We start from the raw sequence: 21414 nt of genomic DNA, 5'->3' as shown, positions 1-21414 counted from the left end.
ATCCCAAACACTTGACAGGGCTCCTGCCTCTCAGAGACAGCTTCCCATGATCTCAGCCAACATCAGAAAGCTCATTTCCAAAAGAACTTCAGGGTTGACTGCATGTTTCTGAGGTTACAGTATATATTACAGTTTGTAATAAGGATGATACTATGGCAGTATTAAAGGCATGATATATTTCTAAAATTATTCTAAATAATGCTATAGTTGTGAAGAACATGAACAATACTTGCTCCTTAGAGCTTATTTACCTCTTCCTTGGCAATGTTAGCATTGTCCTCCGCAAGTAAAAAATAAATAAATAAAAATAAAAGTTGTTCTTTAAGAAAATATCAATGAAACTCTTCATAGGAACTTAAAAATATCATATAACAAGGTTGCATGAATATTTCCTTCCTACAGAAATTAAATTACTGTACAAGGGGAATCTAGCATCTCAGCCTCCTGGAAGTAAACCTACTACATAAACTTAACYAGATGAAGTTAACTTCATCTACCCACACAGTCACAAGGCAACTGGAAAGCTGGGAGGCAAGTCACAGCACTTTTCGGATGTATTTGTGATTCTTAAGGATTTTGTAGTAATTTTGTAGTTTTAAGATGCCTCTGACCCTCACGTGCCATCCCCCCTTCTCTGCCAGAGATTACCACTCCCATCGCAGAAGCAACAGAAGATGTGCTGGAGCTACCTCTTCTTCAACAGACTGAGCAGGACGTGGCGCATATACGTATTGCAGATGCTCCAGCTCTCAGTCTGGTATCTTAGCAAAACACAGGGGACTTTGAACCGGAGTTTCTGAGGCACAGGCACCTGCTCCCAGCTGCTACCTTCTTTCTAACTAGAATAGCCTCTGATGAAAAAACAGTGAAGAGAACTGAGATATTAATCTCCTAGACTCTCACAGCTAGATTCAAGTGGGGTATTTCAGAGCAATTATTCTTAAGACTGTAAGATACTGCACTAATTAAGACTCCCAAAACATCTCTGAAGGAGACTATTTGGAAAAGTCCTCAGCACGATTAATGTGGGCACTGAATAAGGCTGTTCACGGGTGCTATTACCTGTAATATGTGAACTGAGGCTAATGCTTTTCAGAGGAGAAAGTACAGCCATTAACAATGCAAAGATTTCCTCATAATAGATCTTTTGCACACATTATTGATCTATTTCCTGCTATTAAATACACACACACGCACACACACAAGGCAAAAATGTTTACTAGATGATACTGTACTGGTTCTGTAAGGATGGACTTGCAACCTAAAAAAAAAAAAAAAAAAAANATGTCAGGAGGTAATAAAACTACACTAAGCACCGGGGAATGGTGTCAGGTACCAGGGAAATCTCCAAAAAGAAAAGATTTGGCCCTGAGCAAGGGTTTTTTCTCAGGAACTACTGGAGAAAATGTTCCCAAATGGTCTGATATCCCAATTTCTCCTAGTTACCACAGCAGCCAATCGTGAAGTCAAGCAGGCAGAATTTGGTCTGACAAACGTACGAATTCTGTGCTTTCAAAGAATGCAGTGTTAACATTTGCACTACTGTTGATGTACAGAGAAGTTATACACTCTGGTGAGAAAAAGCTATAGCTCCCTGACATAGAAAGTCTTATCCCTTAAGTAAAATTTGTGACTTGCCCTAAACATATACTCTCAACATGCTGAAATGGATTCTGAGGGGATCCATCACAGCTTTATCTAATTTCACGTCCATTCAGGTACCAGCACAACTGAACCATTAGAACAGAGGAAAAATGTCCGAGCACCCACAGCTGTGACACAGTATGTGGGTCTTACAGCGAAGCCTCCCACATTTGTTCCCCAGTAGCACTAWTTTGTGCTGCCCACTGCTGTGGTACTGCTTGAAAACAACAAATCAAAACAAAAGCAAAAATCCAACCTCCTCTAATTCCACCCCCACCCCCTCCAAAAAAAAAATAATAATAAATCAGAAAACAACCCCAACACCTAAAGCCCCACATTCAAAATCAGCAGGGTATTAAAATGCCCTATGAAGATCTGGAAGTGTTCCTAGCTGGAATCAATCTTTCTCTAAATTTACATATCCCATCCTTCCCTGCCTCTGCCCCCTTTTGTCAGTCAAATATAAACAGGATTTAGGTTGCCAAAGCATTATACCTCATATATACATATATGTGAATTGTACATATTGCTTTTTTTTAATATATTTTGCTGGAAGCCATTCATGGGGCATAGACCATCATCTCCTCTTCCAAAAGAAGAATCTTACTGAAAAGGCCTCTCCACTCCAAATGGTTAGGAATCCAATACACAACAATCTTGCAGAAATCAGCTGCCAGATTTATTAATCTACCTGAAAACCCCAGAAAAAAAAAAAAAAAAAAAAAAAAAAAAAAAAAACAAAAAAAAAAGTGGAATAAAAACACTTTAAATAAACCTTTTAGGTACATTTTAAAAAGGGTTAATCAGTTCAGTGAAAGACTCGTATCTTCTGCTGAGAGATCATGTAATGTTGGTCTGATTGCTTGTTTTGTTCAGTGAGTCACTACCGTATACAGATATATATATATATATATATATAATATATTTCTTCTTAAATATTATACATTTGATGCAATTTTTTGTTTTTTCTTTTTTTTTTCTCGTTTTTTTTGTCCAACCCCTTCCCCAAATACCCACATCCTGCCACAGGCAGGAGGCGCTCTGTGCTGACATTAAAAAACCAAAACCAATCCACGGACTTTTCATCAAAGCATCTTTCATTTGAACCTTATTTCAGTGGAAACTACATTTTTTAAAAACAATCTTACTCCACTTTTTCACCTTCTTTCTTGATAATTCTGCAGTTTTAGAGTTGCGATTCTGGGTTGATCACTGAAAATTTAAGTGCCTTTGAGACTTATATATAAATGACAGAATTAGGTGACATATTAAGGCATATATACACTCCCATAAAATATGTTGCCTTATGGATCTAAGCAAATTAAATGCCTGCTCAAATGTTTTTCTGTACCTGTGGTTTCTAGTGACCACTACTTTTTTACTTTTGATTAATTCCCTATTAAAATATTCATAGCTTAACTAGTGTCTTAACTGACATAGAACAGAAAATTAACCCAGCACCTAGGTTTGTCTTTGAAATCCATCCATTATGATGAAAATTAATTTTGTTGTTTCATGGTCATGCATTCATTTTCCTTCCACRTCTCGGGAATGTTGGAAAACGAGCTATTCCATATAACACCTGTTCAAATATCTCTGGGCAAAGAAAGAAAGAAAGAAAGAAATCTAAATGTTATGCCCCTTCCCTCCCTTCAAACTGGAAATATTACATTTCTGAAAAGGTGCTCATAAATACTTAAAACTTTTGYTTTCACTTTACATACAGAATAATGTGTGGCTTGTGAGCAAGATCACCCCTTGCAAAAATAAAACAATTTWAAAAAAAATAAACAAACCAAAAACAAAAATCCAAAACCCACAAAATTTAAATTGTCTTCCAAACATCTCCGATCACATTTACATTTAGTGTCCAAAACAAGTTGATTGGTAACATCAGTGCCAGCACTACAACGTCATACAGCGACTTCATGGTATTCTTTGACAGTTCGTGTAAGTCTCCGTCCCACCAAAAGTTACAAAAGGTTCCGCAGAGCTTTCCTCAGCAAGCTGAAGCTCACTAGGCATTTGTGGATGCGCGTAAAAGCTGCTTATAGCACAGCTATGGCGTAAGCTATTTTCTAAGCAATAAATGGTTCAAGTCATCTATTTTGTCCTGAAATGCTACCTGTAGTTACAGCATTGCTTATAAATGGTCATAGTAAATTCAGCATCAAAGAGAATATTACAGAAAAAGACAGCAGCAGAAGCATTAGCATTATCTAGTATTTATATATGTTATCAACATAACACAGCAGTAAAAGGTTTAAATGCATATTAATGGGTACCGTGTCTAAAAATTACTAAAGTACCTATTTAGTGTATTGGATATTTTTCTCAAGGAGTGCTTGCTGTATCTAAACAGCATAATTAGATATGTGACTTAGTACAGTTAATTCCTATTGATTAAATAACTTATTTATGTACCAAAGGAAATGGAAGGATAGAAAATGTTTTCTCCCTCCCGATCATGATCCTGTATTTAATGCTGACATGATCATCAGAAAGCTTACCACATGTAATTACTACCCTCAAGTGGATCTTGAAAGGTCTAAACCATAGCATGGGCCATGTACACATAGCAAGGTGGCACCAGATATAACATGCAACTTTGCAATCTGAGGTCAGGGATCGTGCTACTCAGTCACTGTACTGATGGCCACTCTGCCATTAAATGGGAGCCTTTTTGAGGCCATAGAAAAACAAAAAAGAGTAAAAAAACAACAAAAAAACCCAAAAGGACAAAACTATCTTGTGATACTTATTTGTTTTTTAAGGCAAGGCGCAAGGTCTGCCACTTCTAGTTTCTAAATTAAATGCCGCAATTTATGCTTTGTTCCTCTCTTATAACTGCAGAAAGACAATTAAGAATGGCAAGAAATAAATGCCCTAGGCATGCTATGCTGATATCACCAAGTGGTTATTTTGCACAATGAGAATTAACTGTACTACAGATACCCAGAGAAAATGTACAATATCTTATGCTGATATGAAACAAAACAGACATTATATAGTTTTTTTTTTGTACTTAAAACCTGTATGTCCCCTTCCCAAACTTAAGTAAAAAGCAACCCCCCCTTTTCCTCCTGTTACACAGAATAACGTTTAGATTCCATCCCTCCCCTTTCAAATAAAGTGCGCTGTCCATGGCAGACCATAGGAGTAATGCAACAGGAAAAGCCCCTTTTAGTGTACTATTTAAAAAACAAACTGAAGTCGATTCAGCTTTCCCCTGGGTCTTGAGAAAGAGGAGAAGCCTAAGGGAGGGGTGAAACATCCCCTTCGCTGTCACTGTTGTTAATAGACATAGCCTTCGTTATAGGGGTGGGTGTTGCAGCAGCCACCGTCCTGCATGTAGACCATGCTCTCATCAAAGTGGGACAGAGGGACAGTGTCCTCCTCATTGATGTGACGCTCCATGTCAGTCTTCAGTAAAGGGCGCTGGTTGTCCGGAAAGGCCATGGAGAAAAGCGCTTCAGGGTCGCAAACAAACTTGTAGACGTATCTTTCTCCAGCAACCTTTGGGTAACAGAGAGGGGAGAGAAAGGCACAGCAGCRTAAGGCTTCATTCGTGGCTTTACAACTCCAAGTTCAACAGATTTTTGAAGGACTCACTTTCAGTATGTAATTAAATATCAGGGCAGCAGAACTGGTAAGGCAACGACACTAGCAAAGGCAATAGGGACCTGCAGAAGCAGGCTGCGCACGTTTTTGGTTTTGAGGCACACGATATCCTGTCGGAAGACGGACTAGGTATTCTACTTCCAAACTTTGTTCGTGATCATCTCCTATACTTAACCACAAACAGAACTGTTCTTATTGGAAAATGTAAACAAATTGTCACTACAGTGACAAAATAAAATGACTAAGTCCCACACTTTGTGCGCAAACTGGAAAAAAGAATCACGTTGCATGATAGAGATCTGAATTTCACTTTATACAGATTGATTCATGCATAAGAATAAAAGCACTTAGTTATATAGTACATGCTGATTGCACAGCGCCTGTGTAAGCAAACAAGTAGGCTAATATGTACTTTGCAATTGCTCATGCAAAGCTTGGGACATTTAGATTTGCTTATGGAGGGGCCATTTGTCCAAAGATCCTAAAGTTTTCCTTTACTCAGAAATACCTATAAAAGTCTGGGCTTCATCTACCTAAAGAGTGATAAAAACAACACAATAATGTCTTATTTGAAAAAACAGCCAATATGGTGTCTTCTTAAGCACCTCATTTTAAAGAATCTTATTAAAAAATATAAATCAAGTTGCATGCTTATAGTAAATTTAAGTTATTTTAAAATAAACATCATACTGCCTGCTTSTTCTGCCTCTGGCTGGCATGGCATTAAAAGCAGGTGAATGAAGGCAGGAAAATGTTGCAAACTTTACTTCGTTCTTATGGGTGAAAATACTCTGAAGCATCTCCTTTTTGCTGCATTGTAGAATTGATGCATTCTACAAATAATGTAAAGTTTTGGTAGAGGCTATCTCTGCAGTAGAGTTTTTTTTTCTTCTCTCCAATCGCAGTAATGTCAGCAAGTTTGACAGACTGGAGTCTGCATCCAGAAACTAGACATTCACATAGCCTATTAGCGTGGCTTAACTCAAAACAAAAATTGCTTTAAGGGGGAAATATGTGCATATAGATCTTGCAGTAAAGAAATCTGCCACAAATCTAGAACTCCCACTAGATTTTAATATACGCTACCTAGTCAGATAGGATGATCCCAGGGTAAACTTCAAACATGGCTGTGCCAAAGTAAGCAAGCGTTCAAAATAGATTTTAAAATATGTGTTAAATATACTCTTGAAAATTAAATAAATAAATAAATAAATAAAAATTAAAAAAAAAAGGAGCTAAACAGGTAGCAAGCTAGTTGTTTGAAGAACCGGTAAACTGTCCATATTAAATAGATACGTGGGGTTGTGAGGCTACTTCTTTTTGCCTCTGTGCCGCCTTTGAGCCGTGCTGACATAACCGTCTGTGCAGCCATGCCACAACCTGGGACAAGAACTCATCTGGCCGAAACGTTACTCAGCAAAATCAAGTGTTTCTGCCTCTCCTCAACTGGACCTGGTCTCCAGTCCACTTTACAGAGGCCAAATACAGAATTATGTGACCTATAAAAATGCATGAGGTACTGGGGTGTTAAAAGTACCGTAAGGCAGTACTAGCCCAAAATGTTTGCTAAGTTCACAGCCAGAGAGAGAAAGGGCAGAATGCTTCAAAGATCCCCACTACTGTAATAGGCAACGCTAAACTGAGACAAAATCTACTAAAAAAGTTACCCGGTAGTTTGAGCTGATAGCACTGTTCCACTCACAGACTTGGCAAATGGCACGTTTAAACGTGTTAGTCGTTACAGGGCACAAAACTAACGTGAAAAGATATGGAGTAAGTTATATAATGCAAGGTGTTCATTATGATCTTTGATCACATCATCTCATCTAGCAGATGCAGTGAACAGGTCCCCCCTATTGATTTCTTAGTCAATCTACATAGCACTATATAGCAGYATTTAAGAACACATATGTAAATTAGCAAGTCCCAGGAAAAGAACAGGTTGAATACTGTCAGCAAGACCAGACTGTTATACATAAATTATTGTTAAATATTTCTCATAATTCAGCATATTATAAAATATTAAATTCCATTTTAAAATGGTATTATTGCAACACTATTGGTAAAATATTCAAGTATTTGGTATTTTAATAGGTATCATTTTTCTCTCCTATCTTGCAGTTATCAAAGTATCYCAGTGCAGGACAGCTAATTTAGAACTGCAAAACATTATTCATAGTGTACTCTACTGTTTGCCTTTCCCAGGTGCCAGGAAGCTCTTTTGGGTATTTTTGAATGTTACCTCTTGCCCTACAGTCATGATGTGCATCATGTGAACTATCTAAAAACCACAGATACTTTTTACATTAAAAAAAAAAAAAAAAAAAAAAAAAAAAAAAAACTTGACGCACATACTGGACCTGGTAAGTGAAATACAGACCTTACTATTTGCCTAAACTGATGAAAAATCTGCCTAAGAAATACAATTACAAGTATTCCCTGTAACATGACTTATGGATTAACATGTAACGTACCAGTGAAATTTAATACAGAACTAGCTGCTCACCTTTTGCATGATTCCCTTTTCATAATAATAGCGAAGTGATCGGCTAAGTTTATCATAGTTCATAGCTGGCCTATTTTTCTGAATCCCCCAGCGACGTGCCACCTGCCACAAAAATGGATTAGCATTGATTTGTTAAATGCATTTAACAAGCAGATCTTATCATCAGATATTTTACTTGGGGGTGGGAGGTAGAACCCTGCAGTGGAAGGCATAAATAAAAGCGAAAAGGTTGCCATGACCTGAATTTCCCATGTGCTACTATGACTCTTAATTGGAAACACAATCTTCCATTAAACTTGGAACAGACTTACTCATTCGCAAATGAGGTGGAAACTGTTGGGGCAGGGGGATGTTGAAGAAAACTGGAGAGAAAATAAAACTATATAAAGAACTGACAGATTAAAAAAGCAAAAAAAAMCCCCAAAAACAACAAACCCCCAAGTTTCATCAGAAAAATTTCAAGAAAGATGAAAACTTTTCTTTACTTTGATACTGTGTATAATTGTAATTTTCTTGATTAGTCCCTGCTATGAGAACACTACATTACATTAAACACGTGTGCGTATACGCATGCAGACCTAGCTCATGAACTAATACAGACTCAACTTGGAATGACGGTAATGCTGATATTATTAGACGATATGACTCAAAAGCCAGCTCCCAGTTCTAAATGCTACATAGCAAAGAAAATGAATTGTCTGAGGAGGCAAGATAATCACCTGGAGAAGCTATATGGCAGTACAAAGAATGAAAGAGAAACTATATAGCTGCAGTTGTATAATTTCCCTAAAAAAAAAAAAAAAAAAAAAAAAAAAAAAAAAAAAGGAGTCACAAGCAACTTGTAAAGCCATTCCATGGAGAACAATATGCCTTCTGCTCCGACTTATGATTTCTACTCGTCTTTATACTTCCTGTTTTAATGCAAGACGTAGTTTTTGAGAAACAGATTTTTTGTTTAAAGAGCTTAACTGCTTATCCTCCACCCTAAATTATAATCCATTGTTGGTGACATTACAATTACTTGCTATAGAAATTAATATCATGTCATTGTAGGGAGAAAAAAACAAAATGTTGCAGCTGGTGAATGCTTTAAAGTACATTTTATAAAAATGCTTGTAAGGTGCATGCATATGCATATAGCCCTGGAAAAAAGGGGAGAGTAGCCAAACAGTTTCTCTATAGACTGCTCTATGAAATTTCCCTATAGGTGTCCGGAGTCTTTTGATGCAAGTCACAGATGACATACAGTGTTTGGAACTGAAAGGGACTAAATAACACCAGCAAAAGCCATGACTTGTGTCTCCATCTCAACAACAATTTTTAACATTTCTTTTTAAAATATTATTTCCTCTCTGTAGTGCAGCTTTTCAGGCATATGTAAATTATGGTAGTTCTGCTAACTTCAGCTATGCTATAGCTGCATTGAAGCATTCCTCCAAAGCACGTCAGTTTACTCCAGCTGTAGATTTGCCCTAGATACCTAAACTTGATTCGCCTATTCATCTTCGTAACAAATGTCTAGTCTCTCTTTGTTCACTCCTGCCAAGTTTTTTCTGCATTAATCAGAGTCCCCCAAATCCTCAACATATCRGGTTTACATAATAAATAAATACACAGCAAAGTTAACTGTAACAGAATAGTGAGTGGGAATATGCTACATTGCATAATATTTTGACATTCCTAAATAGACTAACCATCTCCGGGCTTGCTTGCCTAGGTAYATGAGTCTTCCCATCCCTCAAGCATCTGGCAAGTCTCGCCAGCACTACTGAAGGGATTCRGGTCTCTACTTTCCACTCCACCTTCCTGCAGAAGGCTACTGGCCCAGTAACAAGGCAGCAAAAGTGGACTTATGAAAATCTTAGCASCCCAAACCTTAACACAGTTGCCTGTATTGACATTAGCCTACTTTCTCAATGAGCTATGATGCCCAAGAAGCTGATATGTGTTAGTGTCTGTTGTCACCCTTTCTGGAGGRATATAAGCCTCTAGAAAAGGATGGCATGGAAAGGTCACATCATGAACAGYCTGACCTGCCACAGCTGAACCAACAAGCTCTTTGGTTTCCTTTCAGTTTACACTTAGCAATCAACAGGAGTGTGCAACTTCCCATATGCTATTCTTATTTTAATTGACAGTTTCTTTCAAATCCACGACGCTCATAGGAAAACAACCTAGACACAGCACAAGGGATTGAGCAAGTTTTGAGCTGTCTGCCCCCTGCTCAAAAAAACAGCACAACTGCTGCATGCTCAGGTAAGCAGGTGACCTGGTTATCTTAAATCAGAATATTCTATTTTTCGGATAATTATGAAACAGAGAAATCTTAAGCCTTTATTTTGTTGCTTTTTTATCTAATAATATCTATAAAGTTTTTGTACCATCTGCTGGGAACCATATTTTCATAAAATTCTTTAAATCTTGAAAAACTTCGGACATACCTTAAAGACAAGATAAAATCAAGGTAAGAAAGAAATACTAAAGGTGGAGCAGAATGAATCATATTTTGTATTCCCCCCCTAAAATAATCAAAGAAAAGTTTTTCCGAAGATTTCACTCTGCTCTAGGTAAGGCCACAGCACTAGGACGATGTCCACTGAAACTTGTTAGCACCTCAGCACAACCTAGAGCCTGCTAAGGATTAAAAACTCAGCAGCAAAGTTTCAGTATCAAACGGACTAAGACTGTGGTCAATTTTATCGTCAGCTCTACGATGCCAGAACATGCCACTGAGTATTGCTAAYACGAGGACTCTCTGACAGACCAGACTCGGCACCCTGGTCCAATGGCAACCTGCCCCTTAGCAMGACCATGTCAAGAGGAAAAGGGACATCACTACTGTCTCCCATCCCGAATTACTGCAGGATCCCCTTAGGGCTGTTGGTAGCTGATGTAATTTTAAGTAATCTGAAAGCTTTCTTGCATAATTCCAACAGATGGAGGGCAAACAGCAGAAGCAGCTAGTGGAATGCAGAAGCAGCCTAATACCCTTGAACTATCCTACTTAGCAGTAACTGGCAGTGGATCCTGATAGAAAATTTGCTGTGGTCTCCTCTGTTACCCAACTCCTTCCAAGGGGCAAAATCATAAACCAAAGTGATATCACTTTTTGACAAGTCTAACCAAAACACACACACATCAGTATGAAAATAGAATACAGGCACACCAGATTTTCTAAGATTCCRTTTGTGTTTAGACTCTATGATAGATTAAGGATGATTTAAATGTTGTCTAGTCCCCAAAAAGTTTACTTAATAAAATGTTCAATTTATTCTTGTTTATCACACAAGTGAACTAAGTTATGGTTCAACAAATATTTAYGAATACAAGTAATTTTATCTACCCACGAGTCCTTTATGGCTCAGGGGAGCTGCGCACGTGCATGAGTGTTTGCAAGAATAGGATCTAAGAGTGCACTAAGCAACCTAACGGTATAAATAGGCAAAAAGACTCTAAAAAGGGTTGTTTCGTTTAATTTTGATGGGATTTGACAGGCTGATTTTCTTAAACTCCTTTTCAATTCATACCAGACTTTGTCTTTCACTGTAAAGCTACGTTCAAAGTTCCCACGTCATCACACTGAAGAATAGTTGGTGCTAAAAAGACTGTTCAGGGACAATTTTTCTAAAGAGTATGAAATAGTAACTCTCCATTTACCGTGTGAAGCCATTCTGAAAATCTGGGCCCCCATAGTAATGTTGACTATTTGGACYTCTTGTATTACTATTATTTTGTGCAATTAGGAAATCAAGACCATGCTTAACATATCTCTATTCTAACTGAAACAGCACTTTCCTTATCAGTCCTTTCCACCATCTTTCTAAAGTACTACTGAAGCAAAATATGCAGGAAAAAGGCTAACTTGAAAGGAACCCTACTTAATTTGCAGGACACCTCAGTGGATGCAGAAGCATGCTGTCCGTCCAACCCACCTCTTCCGGCTCTATCAGCTTGAATTCCATGCCTCGGCCAGTCCAGGCGATGAAGTGGGAGTTCGACGGGTCATCAAGAAGAGCGACTAAGAACTGCCACAGTTGAAGCGAGCCTCGCCGTTGATACGTGGGTCCCTCACGGTACATTCCTGGCTCCTGTTTGACGTCACCTGCATACACACACGCACAGAGAGATCAACAGTAACGAGCATCAGCACTCAGTTTGTCAGGGAAACTGCTAAAGCAATCATTAGAGTTGAGGAAATGGAAGGAAAGAATTCTTACTTCCCAGCAGGTCTGTAAACGCCACATTCCCTTTCTGCTGYTAACTGCATACACTCACAGTAATGTATTCGTAAACTAAGAAGTACCTAATTCAGTCACATTTTATGGCAGTCTCCCTAAACCTATCCTCGTCTACTCCTGATACATGCAAATCTTACTTGCAAACCATTTTGCAATATCCTCTATCTAAAAGTGTATGAACTATTTTTGTAAGCAACTCTGATGTCTGAAGAACTGCGTTTGTATACAATTCTTTGCACAAGCCCCAGTTTTGGAAATGTAATGTATGCTTCATAAAGCTGCAAAACCCTATTGAGTGAAACTTCTTTTGCATGCAAATTCTTCTAAGGAAAATTTGACAAAGTATTTGACTTGGACTTAAACAGCATGTGCTTTATGTATAGGTATGCAAATCCTGCAGATATGCGAGTTCCTCTGTGGCATATTGGACTTGCATATAAGCATACATTACATTTACTCGTATCTACATATTAGATTAGCATTTCCCCCAAAGAGCAGTAAGTTAATTTTTTWAAAATTTTGAATCCACAGGAAGCTATTAAGAAACAACAATAATAACATTCTGCTAACTGTTCCACAAACTGGCAGTGAAAAATTGTCCTGCTTCATCCATACTGTGTCTCCATTGTTTTTAAATCTTACTCATAGTGAAAAACTCATGGAAACAACGATAGCTGAAAGGTCTGAGGCTGACGCAGAGATTTTTTTTTTTTCCTGCAAACTATGACAGCAATCCTTGATATACTGGTAAAACTGCTCATTTCAACTAACAGAATGGCAGTGCTTGCCAATAAGCAGCACGACCTGTCTAATTTTGAAAGCAAGGACTTTACATTCATCCACAGCATTAGGATGTTCTGATGGCCATTATGGAATGGCTCTGTGTAGCGAAAGTAAGAATAACAATATTAAAAATGGAACACTTCCTTTTGTAATTGGGAAAGAAAACTGAGTCAATAGCTGTGGAAAACAAATAAATCAACACAAGGCTTTTTGGTTTCTGTGAGGTTCAAGTCCCAGGCCTGAAAGGCCTTTTTTTTTTTCAAGGACAGGATTATTCTTTTAATGATAGCTGAGCAATGCGTATATAGCAAGTGCAGTATTAGACAGGATCAGATTCTCAGCTTGTGCTGATGTTTGATTTCAACCGAAGCAGCTGAAGAATCTAGTTCTGAAACATCATGCCTAGTCCTGGGCTCATCCCACTTTTGTTTTGCTGGCCAAAGCATAACAGCACATCTATCACCTCTCCTCAGAACTCATCCTGCTACAAGAATAAACATACACATTCGTATCACAACATCAGTCTCTGAAGTACAAGGTGTTGTCTCAATAGACAGTTACAGCAGCTAAAAGCAGACAGCTTGCTTTGCAAGCACACAAATACTTACAAAGATTATTATTTGTATTTCTTTTCTATTTTCATTCCCTTCCTCGTACAAGAGAAAAAGAAGAGGATTTTCAAGAACAATGGAGATGAAYATTACTCCTGAAGAGTTTTAATTTTGTGTAGTACGGGGACTGATCCTGTTCCATAAATGTAAATAGGAGTTTGCTGCTGATACTGCAAAAATGTCAGGCACACAAATGATTTTTTTTTGGGGGGGGGGAGAAAGGGGAATGCTGAATGATACAATACATGGGGGTATGTGTGTATACATATATGTGTGTGTGTGTGTGTGCGTATTTTCTGTACATTTGTGTGTGTACACACATGTATGTGTATTTTTATATTTATATATACACTCATATAAGCATATATTTCAAGGTACGCCAGGGTATAAAGCAGACTTTCAGTAAATCACCCTTTCACTGAATGTGTCAATCCTGTCACAACGTAACGTTAAGTTTAACAGCCTTCATAGTTAGGTATAATGTCTTTTTTTAAAATCCTCCTTATTTTTCTGCTATTCCTTACTAACCCTGAAATGCACGTGATACCTCAGTCTGAAGAAAGTATAATTCTYTAAGTTCATTTCATTTTAGAGTCTTCCATTCTTCAGTAAACACAAGAAATGGTGCTAGACACAGTAGTATTGTAGCCCATATAAGTGATTCTCAAGTAAGAAAAAAAAAAAAAGAAAAAGAAATCCTCTGAAGTTCTGCAACTGTATTTTTAGCTATGGCCAGAGAGCTGTTCACGAATTCATCAGGAAGATATGTAATCTTTCCTACTAAAATAAACAAGGCTGGACATACACACATTAACACAAACAAGCCACTAKAGCAAATGTAAATAGTCAGTCTCCAAATGACTTCCCAAAGTTGCAGACTAACAGAATCACTGGCACAGAATACTGCGTCCATCTACTTTCATTATAATGAAATAAATCTGAAATCAACTGAATTACACCAGGAAACTGTTTTTACATCAGTGTAACTGAGGATAATTTGGGGCATTAATTTTACTTGACCCCAGAATCCCTCTTAAAACATGTCTGTTATAATGAGTAGTGCTGTGAAAAGGTCATTGATTTGTTATCAGCTCACTGAAAAATAAACCACTAGTACAACGTTTAATGTAGCACAAATACACTTATCCATATACAAAAATGCCTGTACACTCACTGTCCGCAATTCATCTCTTCACAGACAATGAGACAAAAGGCTTAGTCCTCAGTAAAACACAAATTGCTACTTTCTCTGTTTTGTTAAGGACAGCTTTCATTATAACTAACAACAAGTTACAGGTTATCAACAGTGCAATGGAAATCCTCCTATTAATTCTCAACATTACAAGAACTGAGCTCCTCTGTCACAACTCTGGATGCACAATCTTTCACTGGCAAAAGCAGAATGACATCTTATTGAAAAGGAGACTTTGGTTTCAAGAGACAAAGGTCAGCTTTGGTTGGGCGCACTGGAAATGGTGTGTTAAGGAATCCTAAATTGGCATGTTACTGACCTTTTCTGATCAGCAGAGAAAAGTCCCTCATCTCTTCCTCTTTCAACTTTCAAAAAAAAAAAAAAAAAAAAAGCAGAGACGTGAACATACCGTCAAACTTCTCCGGAACAACGCAAGTGTCATCATAAAACTGTCTAGGTCCCTTTTCATACATACAACCTGTTAAGTCAAAGACAGAAAGGTGTTTATTTACAAGATGCGGGAATAAAGAAGAGATCATAAACTTAATGCCAGAGGGAACAGTAGGTCATACAAGAATCCAATTAATATCCCATATCCTTTGCATACTACCCACCCACAACATGTTGGGCTCAATACAGAGATGTTTAATTAAGGTGTGCATTCCCAAAAGACAGCTAATCTCCACCTGCAAAAATGAAAAAGTGTCCATTTTTCTCCATGTTTTATTCCAAAATGTTTGTCTCATCTCCTATTTGAATTAGTGTGGCTTCAGCTTTTAGCCATTATTTTAATGTTCTGGTTAACCAGAACTGCACTGCGTGGCACTATTAGCCTCACTACCACTACTTTGCACAGGCACAGCACAGGGCACATCACTCCCTGTCTCCTCCTGCCTTCCCATGACTCTCCATTTAATTGTGCAAATATTGCCAAAGCTCTTTTTGCCATATGGCTGCAATGTTTAGTTGGGGTATTTTTCCCCATTGCGAAGCCTAGAAGGAGTAGCCCCTTCTCACAGTCATATATTCTTTTCCGATTCTATTGGCCCAGTCTACATTCAGTATATTAAAAACACGTTTTGTTTAATGTGCCCAGATTCCCAAACAACTCAAAYTGCTCTGTGCAACTGCCCTGTCCTGCCCATTATTTACCACTCTGCCTATCTTTGTGCCATAAAGTTATCAATTAACTTCCACAACATTACTGAAAATGTTGAATAGCAACAGTTCTGATAGCAGCTCCTACAGAACTGTAATAGAAACAATCCATTCAATGATTGGCCAGTGACAGCCACTTTTAGACTTGTCAGTTAGCCAGACCTTAATGTATTTAATGTGTACTGTATTGATATTGCATAGTGCTAACTTCTTAATCAGAAAGTAATGCAGTGGTAAGACAAATGCCATAAAAGTCTAACTGTATCAGATAGAGACAAGTATCTTTATCAATCAAACTTTTAATCTTAAAGGAAGAAATCAGATTTTTTTGACCTGACCTTTATTCCATGAAATCATGTTGAAYTGATTTCCAAATACAGAACACAAATACTTATTGAACATCACTGCTTTTTCTATGTCATTCATAACAATTTTACCACCTCCAGGCATTTATGGCCGTATAACTTTGCTAAGACTTTTCCCCCCATCTATGCTGTGATTAAAGCTCAAATTTGTTACGTTAGCTCTACAGCTTGTAGATTTTTCCTTGATGTCTTTCACCTCCCTTATCAGGCTCCTATACTTTATAATTTCATATATGGAAACTGTTACATACTTCCATCTCCTGTCTTGCCCTCCTTGTTACATATTACCTTCTACTTCTATTTTCTGCCTTTAYTCCACTCCAGAAGTAGGTGAGCTTTTAGTCAAATTTGTTATCTTTTCAGTTGTGTCTTTTGATTATTGAATGAAGTCCTATTAAAGGGCTTTTGTGCATATATCTGTCTGAATTCCCATCAATTTCATACACAATTCTCCTCAGGTTTGCAAAATTAGCCCCTTGGAGGAAAAATAAATAAACAAAAATTTGTAACAAAAAGATTATATACTGACTAAAAAGATACATTAAAGCAGGAGATTGGAAGGCAGAACCTATCTGCCTGTGATCATTTTTTTCCCAGCTGTGTTGGCAGTYTTATCTGGAATATATACAAAGTGCTACTGAGGTAAATAAGAGTTTTGCTATATATTAAATGGCTGTGCAACTGGGGCCTAATAAGAAACAAAACACTGAAAAAAAAAACCCTCATAATCTCATAAGGAACCAAAGGGAGAGCCAAAAATGTTCACCGAAAATCTATTAAAGTATCATATTGATTATTTAACATTTAACTGAGCCTGTCACACCAATAGCCTGAAAAATATCATTTTAACAGACTGGACAAATTTGTAAGCGTCTCTTCCTTTCAATAGCTGGAGGCCTTGAAAGCAGAATGAGTAAATTCATAATAAAGTTGCTTCTATCATAACCAACCCGTGGCACTAGAAGAAGCTACAAGAGACCAGTGTATCAAAAACTCAGAGCTGGGATGGGAAAGAAAGATGATGGAGTCTTCTCAGCAGCAGACTTAAATCAGTGAACCCCAAATCCCTCCAGGATTTTAAAATTTTTTAAGTTTTTCTTGAACAAAAATGATACATAATAGAAAACTTAACTTCTGTTCTGTTTGGGTGAGCCAGGAAGCCTTCTTGCCTCATGTAAACGGAATGGCAGCTAGGCACTTCTGAAAGGAGAAGACAACAATGCTAGTCAAAAGACTGTCCGGAATTGAAAGTGTGCAGGTTATCAATGAGACAGGCTGCAGATACAGAAGCAGCAAAAAGGAGGAGAGTTACAGCAAGGTGGGACCTGTCAACACACAGTTACCATTTCAGAGCAGCACGCTCAAGGCATGGCAAAAAAAGAAAATCATAAAGTGAGGACCACTGATCCCATCTAACATAGATACTTGGACTCAAACCTTTACTGCAATCACCGTTGCTAAAAGCTGACTCCCGTGATTTAAAACTATTCACAAATGAAAATTCACATGAGACGGTATTAATATTTTAAACCCTGTGCTTGTGTATCCATCTTGGTAACTAATTTGACATAATATTTTTAATCAGTAACCCAGAAAAGCCTGCAGTCATGCTAGAGATTTAAAAACTCTGCAAAATATGGTATTATTAATACAAAGAATGACAAGGTGAATCTAGAGCAAGACGCTGCTTTTGGCATTCTGGTTAAGGATCTGAAAGGTTAAAGAAATTGTCTGCAATTGCTAAGCATTTAAACTGGTTCAGGAATTCAAATGCATCGAATTCATCCTCCACCTGCACACCTTTAAGCAAAAACCAATTCCCTCCCCCCATAAATTCCTGAAAAAATAGTGTGCATATTCAAAGTAATACAAATATTTATTTGCTATTTCCCACTTCCAGTATGCAAGAAGAGTGAGAAAAAACAAACTAATGGAAATGGTATTCTTTGAATGTCTTTAAATTTTTCCTCTGTGTCTTGCTCTTTCTCCAAGTAGCCACATCCTGTGCATAGGGATTTGCAAACAGAMATACATCATTAATGTTTGCCCTTCTCGACCATGTTTAACCCACTTCTTGGATATCCAAAGTCTTGCTTAACAAAGTCTATTTGATCTTGTGATAAACTCCTACCCTAAACTATGCAATCTGTTACCAGTAACTTGTAACTCTGTAAGAGATGCAAAGAGAGGTCAGAAGAGCAGACATTATTTTTCCAACACTGCCAACAAACTCTTTCAGAATGTAATTCTAAATTTCACTGTTCACTGACTAGTGATGAGTATCAAAGATTTGGCAGGATAAGAAAATGAGGTTTTACACTGACTTCACAGAACAAGTGAAACACAGGGTGCTAATAATAGTTTCCTCTAAGAGTCGGAGGTCTCTCTTGCACATGGTGCGGCGCTCGCTCTTCTTTACCTCTTGCCTCGAGGCAGTGCTCCGTGCCTGCCTCCGCAGGCCGCTGGCGTTTCAAACACCGCCGTGACAACTACACTGAGAAATCACAGGAACCAGCGATTCAGCGATCGCTCAGGTCAAGCCTAGTTTTGTAGACTAGTACGCAAGGCTACAAGTAGTGGTTCACCTGCAATGAATCACTCATGTTACCAAGCAGACTGAATTTTAAAGAGACTGGAAAAATCTACGTTTAAAAAAAAAAAAAAAAAAAACTAATAAACGAAAAAAAAAAAAAAAAAAAAGAGGAAGTCCAAGAACTGAAACAGATGCTATTTTCTATTTTAGGTAAAAATTCACTAGTATTGGCAACGAGACTTTTTTTGACTCATGAACTCCACTCTTGCAAAATGATACAACAGAGTACAAGGAATAAAGAATTATGCACCTATTCAAAAAGTTCTGGTTTAGCCAATACTGGGTTTCATCTCCTACGCTCCCATTACTTATAATTAACATCTGGAGTCTTTTTGAGACGAGCATTGTTTGTACCAACATTACTTAATCTTTTGGTTAGCTTGTGTTTAAATAGTCCACAGAGGATGGAAAAATATAGCAAGGAAGAGTTTATTTCTCGTAAAGTAACTAGAGTCTTGTTATCCTAAAGTGCTATCAGTTAATTTATGACTATCAGAGTGGGTCAGACTCTAATCAAATTGTAGAAACATTTCCAAAGTGATTATTCAATCAAATGACTAACATGGTTAATTAGGAGCCATAAACATTGCTCTGAAGTTCATCAAAGTAATGACTTGCCCAGAAAAATTACTGCTAATTAAATTGCCTGCTGCTTTCATTTCTACCTTATCTAATAAAAAGTCCAACCAATGAAATTTAGCATTGCAGTTTTAAATTGTACTAAATGCTTGACTAAGACCCAGAAGTATTTTTACCAGCTAAGCGGAGCTACTTCAAAAGAAAACATTTTAGAGCATAAATTACAGGGCAATTATATGTTTTCTTCTCCTTAAAGTATTGTTTCAAGAAGACAAATAAGAGAGAAGTAGGAAGTAGGCATAAAGCACTTCTAGGGCAGGATTCAAGTGTCTGAGGTGACTGAGGCTATTGCCTTTTAGCAAATTTCAACGTATAAAAAACGTGACTTGAGTCAGGATACCTAACACACTCATTTCAGACCCTTAATTAAGTATTTCACATTGTGAAGTTATGTCASCTCAAGAATAGCAGAGTCCAGTATTTTTTTTTTAAAAAAAAAAAAAAACTAAAAAGTAAAAAGTATGGGGACATAAAAGCGCTGCTATTAATTCTGAACACTTCGAGGTCATCCTCATTGCTCCTCTTGCTAACAGCAGTATATTGGTCATCTTAAAACAGAGAATCTGGACCTATTTCATGTTGTTCTGAAACCAATTTTTTCCAGTAGGTGTTTTTTTTTAAAATTATATATAATCTAGACGCTGCAGAAATGCCTTTTCATCTGTGAATGTCAAGGAGGAACTACTAGAAGTAGGCTTTGCTGTGCCTAATCAAAATACATCAAAGTACAAAAAGCCCAAATAGACTTCCCTAGGACAAGAAAAAAATCTGCTAAAGCAGGCACAGGTTCTAGGTTTTATTGTCAAATATGACATTTGAGTAGACCCTTGGTAAGGAAGTATTTCATATTAAGTTATCATATCAGAATTTAAAGGGCTAGGTTATAACTCCAAGTGATTAAGGAATCCTTATTGCTCTGCTCCGATTGTGATTCAGAGATAAAGGAACAGGTTACCAACCCACCGTCACACTCTGCAAMGCAAAAGACCCAGTTTCAGCTTCAGAGTCACTGACCTGGTACACAGGGAACATTAAGCTTCCCTATGCAAAAGGACTCCTTCCCCGAATAAAGCAGAAAAGAGGAGAAACTGGAAGCCCAAATTGGGATTTATTCTTGGGGCTGTTTCTGGGATTCTGAAGTTAAACGGTTTTCCTAACTAAAGGCCAGTTGCTAAGTTACACTGTCACCCTGAATTACCTTTAGTCCACTTTATCAAAGTCATCATAAGATTTGGAAACCCACGGCACTGCCCTTGTGCACATGACAAAGCCTAATGTGATACAGAGGTATTATATTACATACATGCACATGCAGAAGGAGAGAGAGAGAGAGAGAAAGGCTTAAAAGAATATGAAAGAGGATGGGTGGGAAAGGTTTAGCTATCTGCCCTACTTTTAACTCAGTGTAGCAGCTTACATCTACAATATGGTACACTAGCACAGATGTGCACTGAGCCTGCAAACAAGTCGCACAAATTGACCAGACCTCTCAACACGCACACAAAACTTGCTTCCTTCCCTCTAGGCATAAAATTAAGTGATGACGCTAAAACTGGAACCACGTCACTACTTGCAGATTTACACTCCATGACCRATTAAGTCATGCTAAGAACAGGGGCAGATTCCTAAAACTTTGGAGAGACTCTGCTGGTCGGGGATACAGACAATGCTGCAATTTAAGCTTCTCAACTATCCTTTTGGTCTCAGAAGTAAATACAGGGGCTTTGGTTCCAATTTCAGTGATCAACAGTTGGAATATCTGTATGAATAGACTGAAATGTGCTCTGCAACTTCTCTCCTCCTAGGCAAGAAAGTGCATGTGCACTTCCCACTATTTCCTTTGTGCTACACGGCCCAGAGGGGACAACAAAACCCCCTGAGGTAGCCAGGACCGATCTACTGAACACATGTAGCAGCACATGTGTGCCAGTTCTCTCATCGGTACCTCGCAGGGTTTTGCAAAGTACTTTCTTGTGCAATGCAAACGTTTCTCTGCTGCATGGAGAGATGGCTGGAACAGCAGGAGAGATTTTTACTTAGTACAGAGACAAAGGTGGCTTTTTT

The 21414-nt window shown here is 37.9% G+C and overlaps 1 protein-coding gene across 3 annotated transcripts in view; it reads right to left on the bottom strand.

Annotated features, from left to right (window-relative positions):
- Positions 1-2301: 2301 nt before the first annotated feature.
- The window catches only part of ETV1 (ETS variant transcription factor 1), a 67196-nt gene continuing 48083 nt past the window's right edge, over positions 2302-21414 (bottom strand). For all 3 annotated transcript variants that reach the window (XM_085316387.1, XM_085316395.1, XM_085316405.1), the window contains exons 9-13: positions 17252-17318; positions 15005-15075; positions 11704-11873; positions 7772-7873; positions 2302-5160 (exon numbers count right to left, since the gene is read on the bottom strand). In XM_085316387.1, the coding sequence (XP_085172513.1) occupies positions 4939-5160; positions 7772-7873; positions 11704-11873; positions 15005-15075; positions 17252-17318 (632 nt within the window). In that variant the 3' untranslated portion in view covers positions 2302-4938. The remainder of the gene's footprint in view (positions 5161-7771; positions 7874-11703; positions 11874-15004; positions 15076-17251; positions 17319-21414) is intronic.

This window comes from Rhea americana, unplaced genomic scaffold (assembly GCF_003343005.1).
Source record: "Rhea americana isolate MKP2758 unplaced genomic scaffold, rheAme1 scaffold_112, whole genome shotgun sequence".
Classification (NCBI taxonomy): domain Eukaryota; kingdom Metazoa; phylum Chordata; class Aves; order Rheiformes; family Rheidae; genus Rhea; species Rhea americana.
This window is presented reverse-complemented; position numbering and strand designations above follow the sequence as displayed.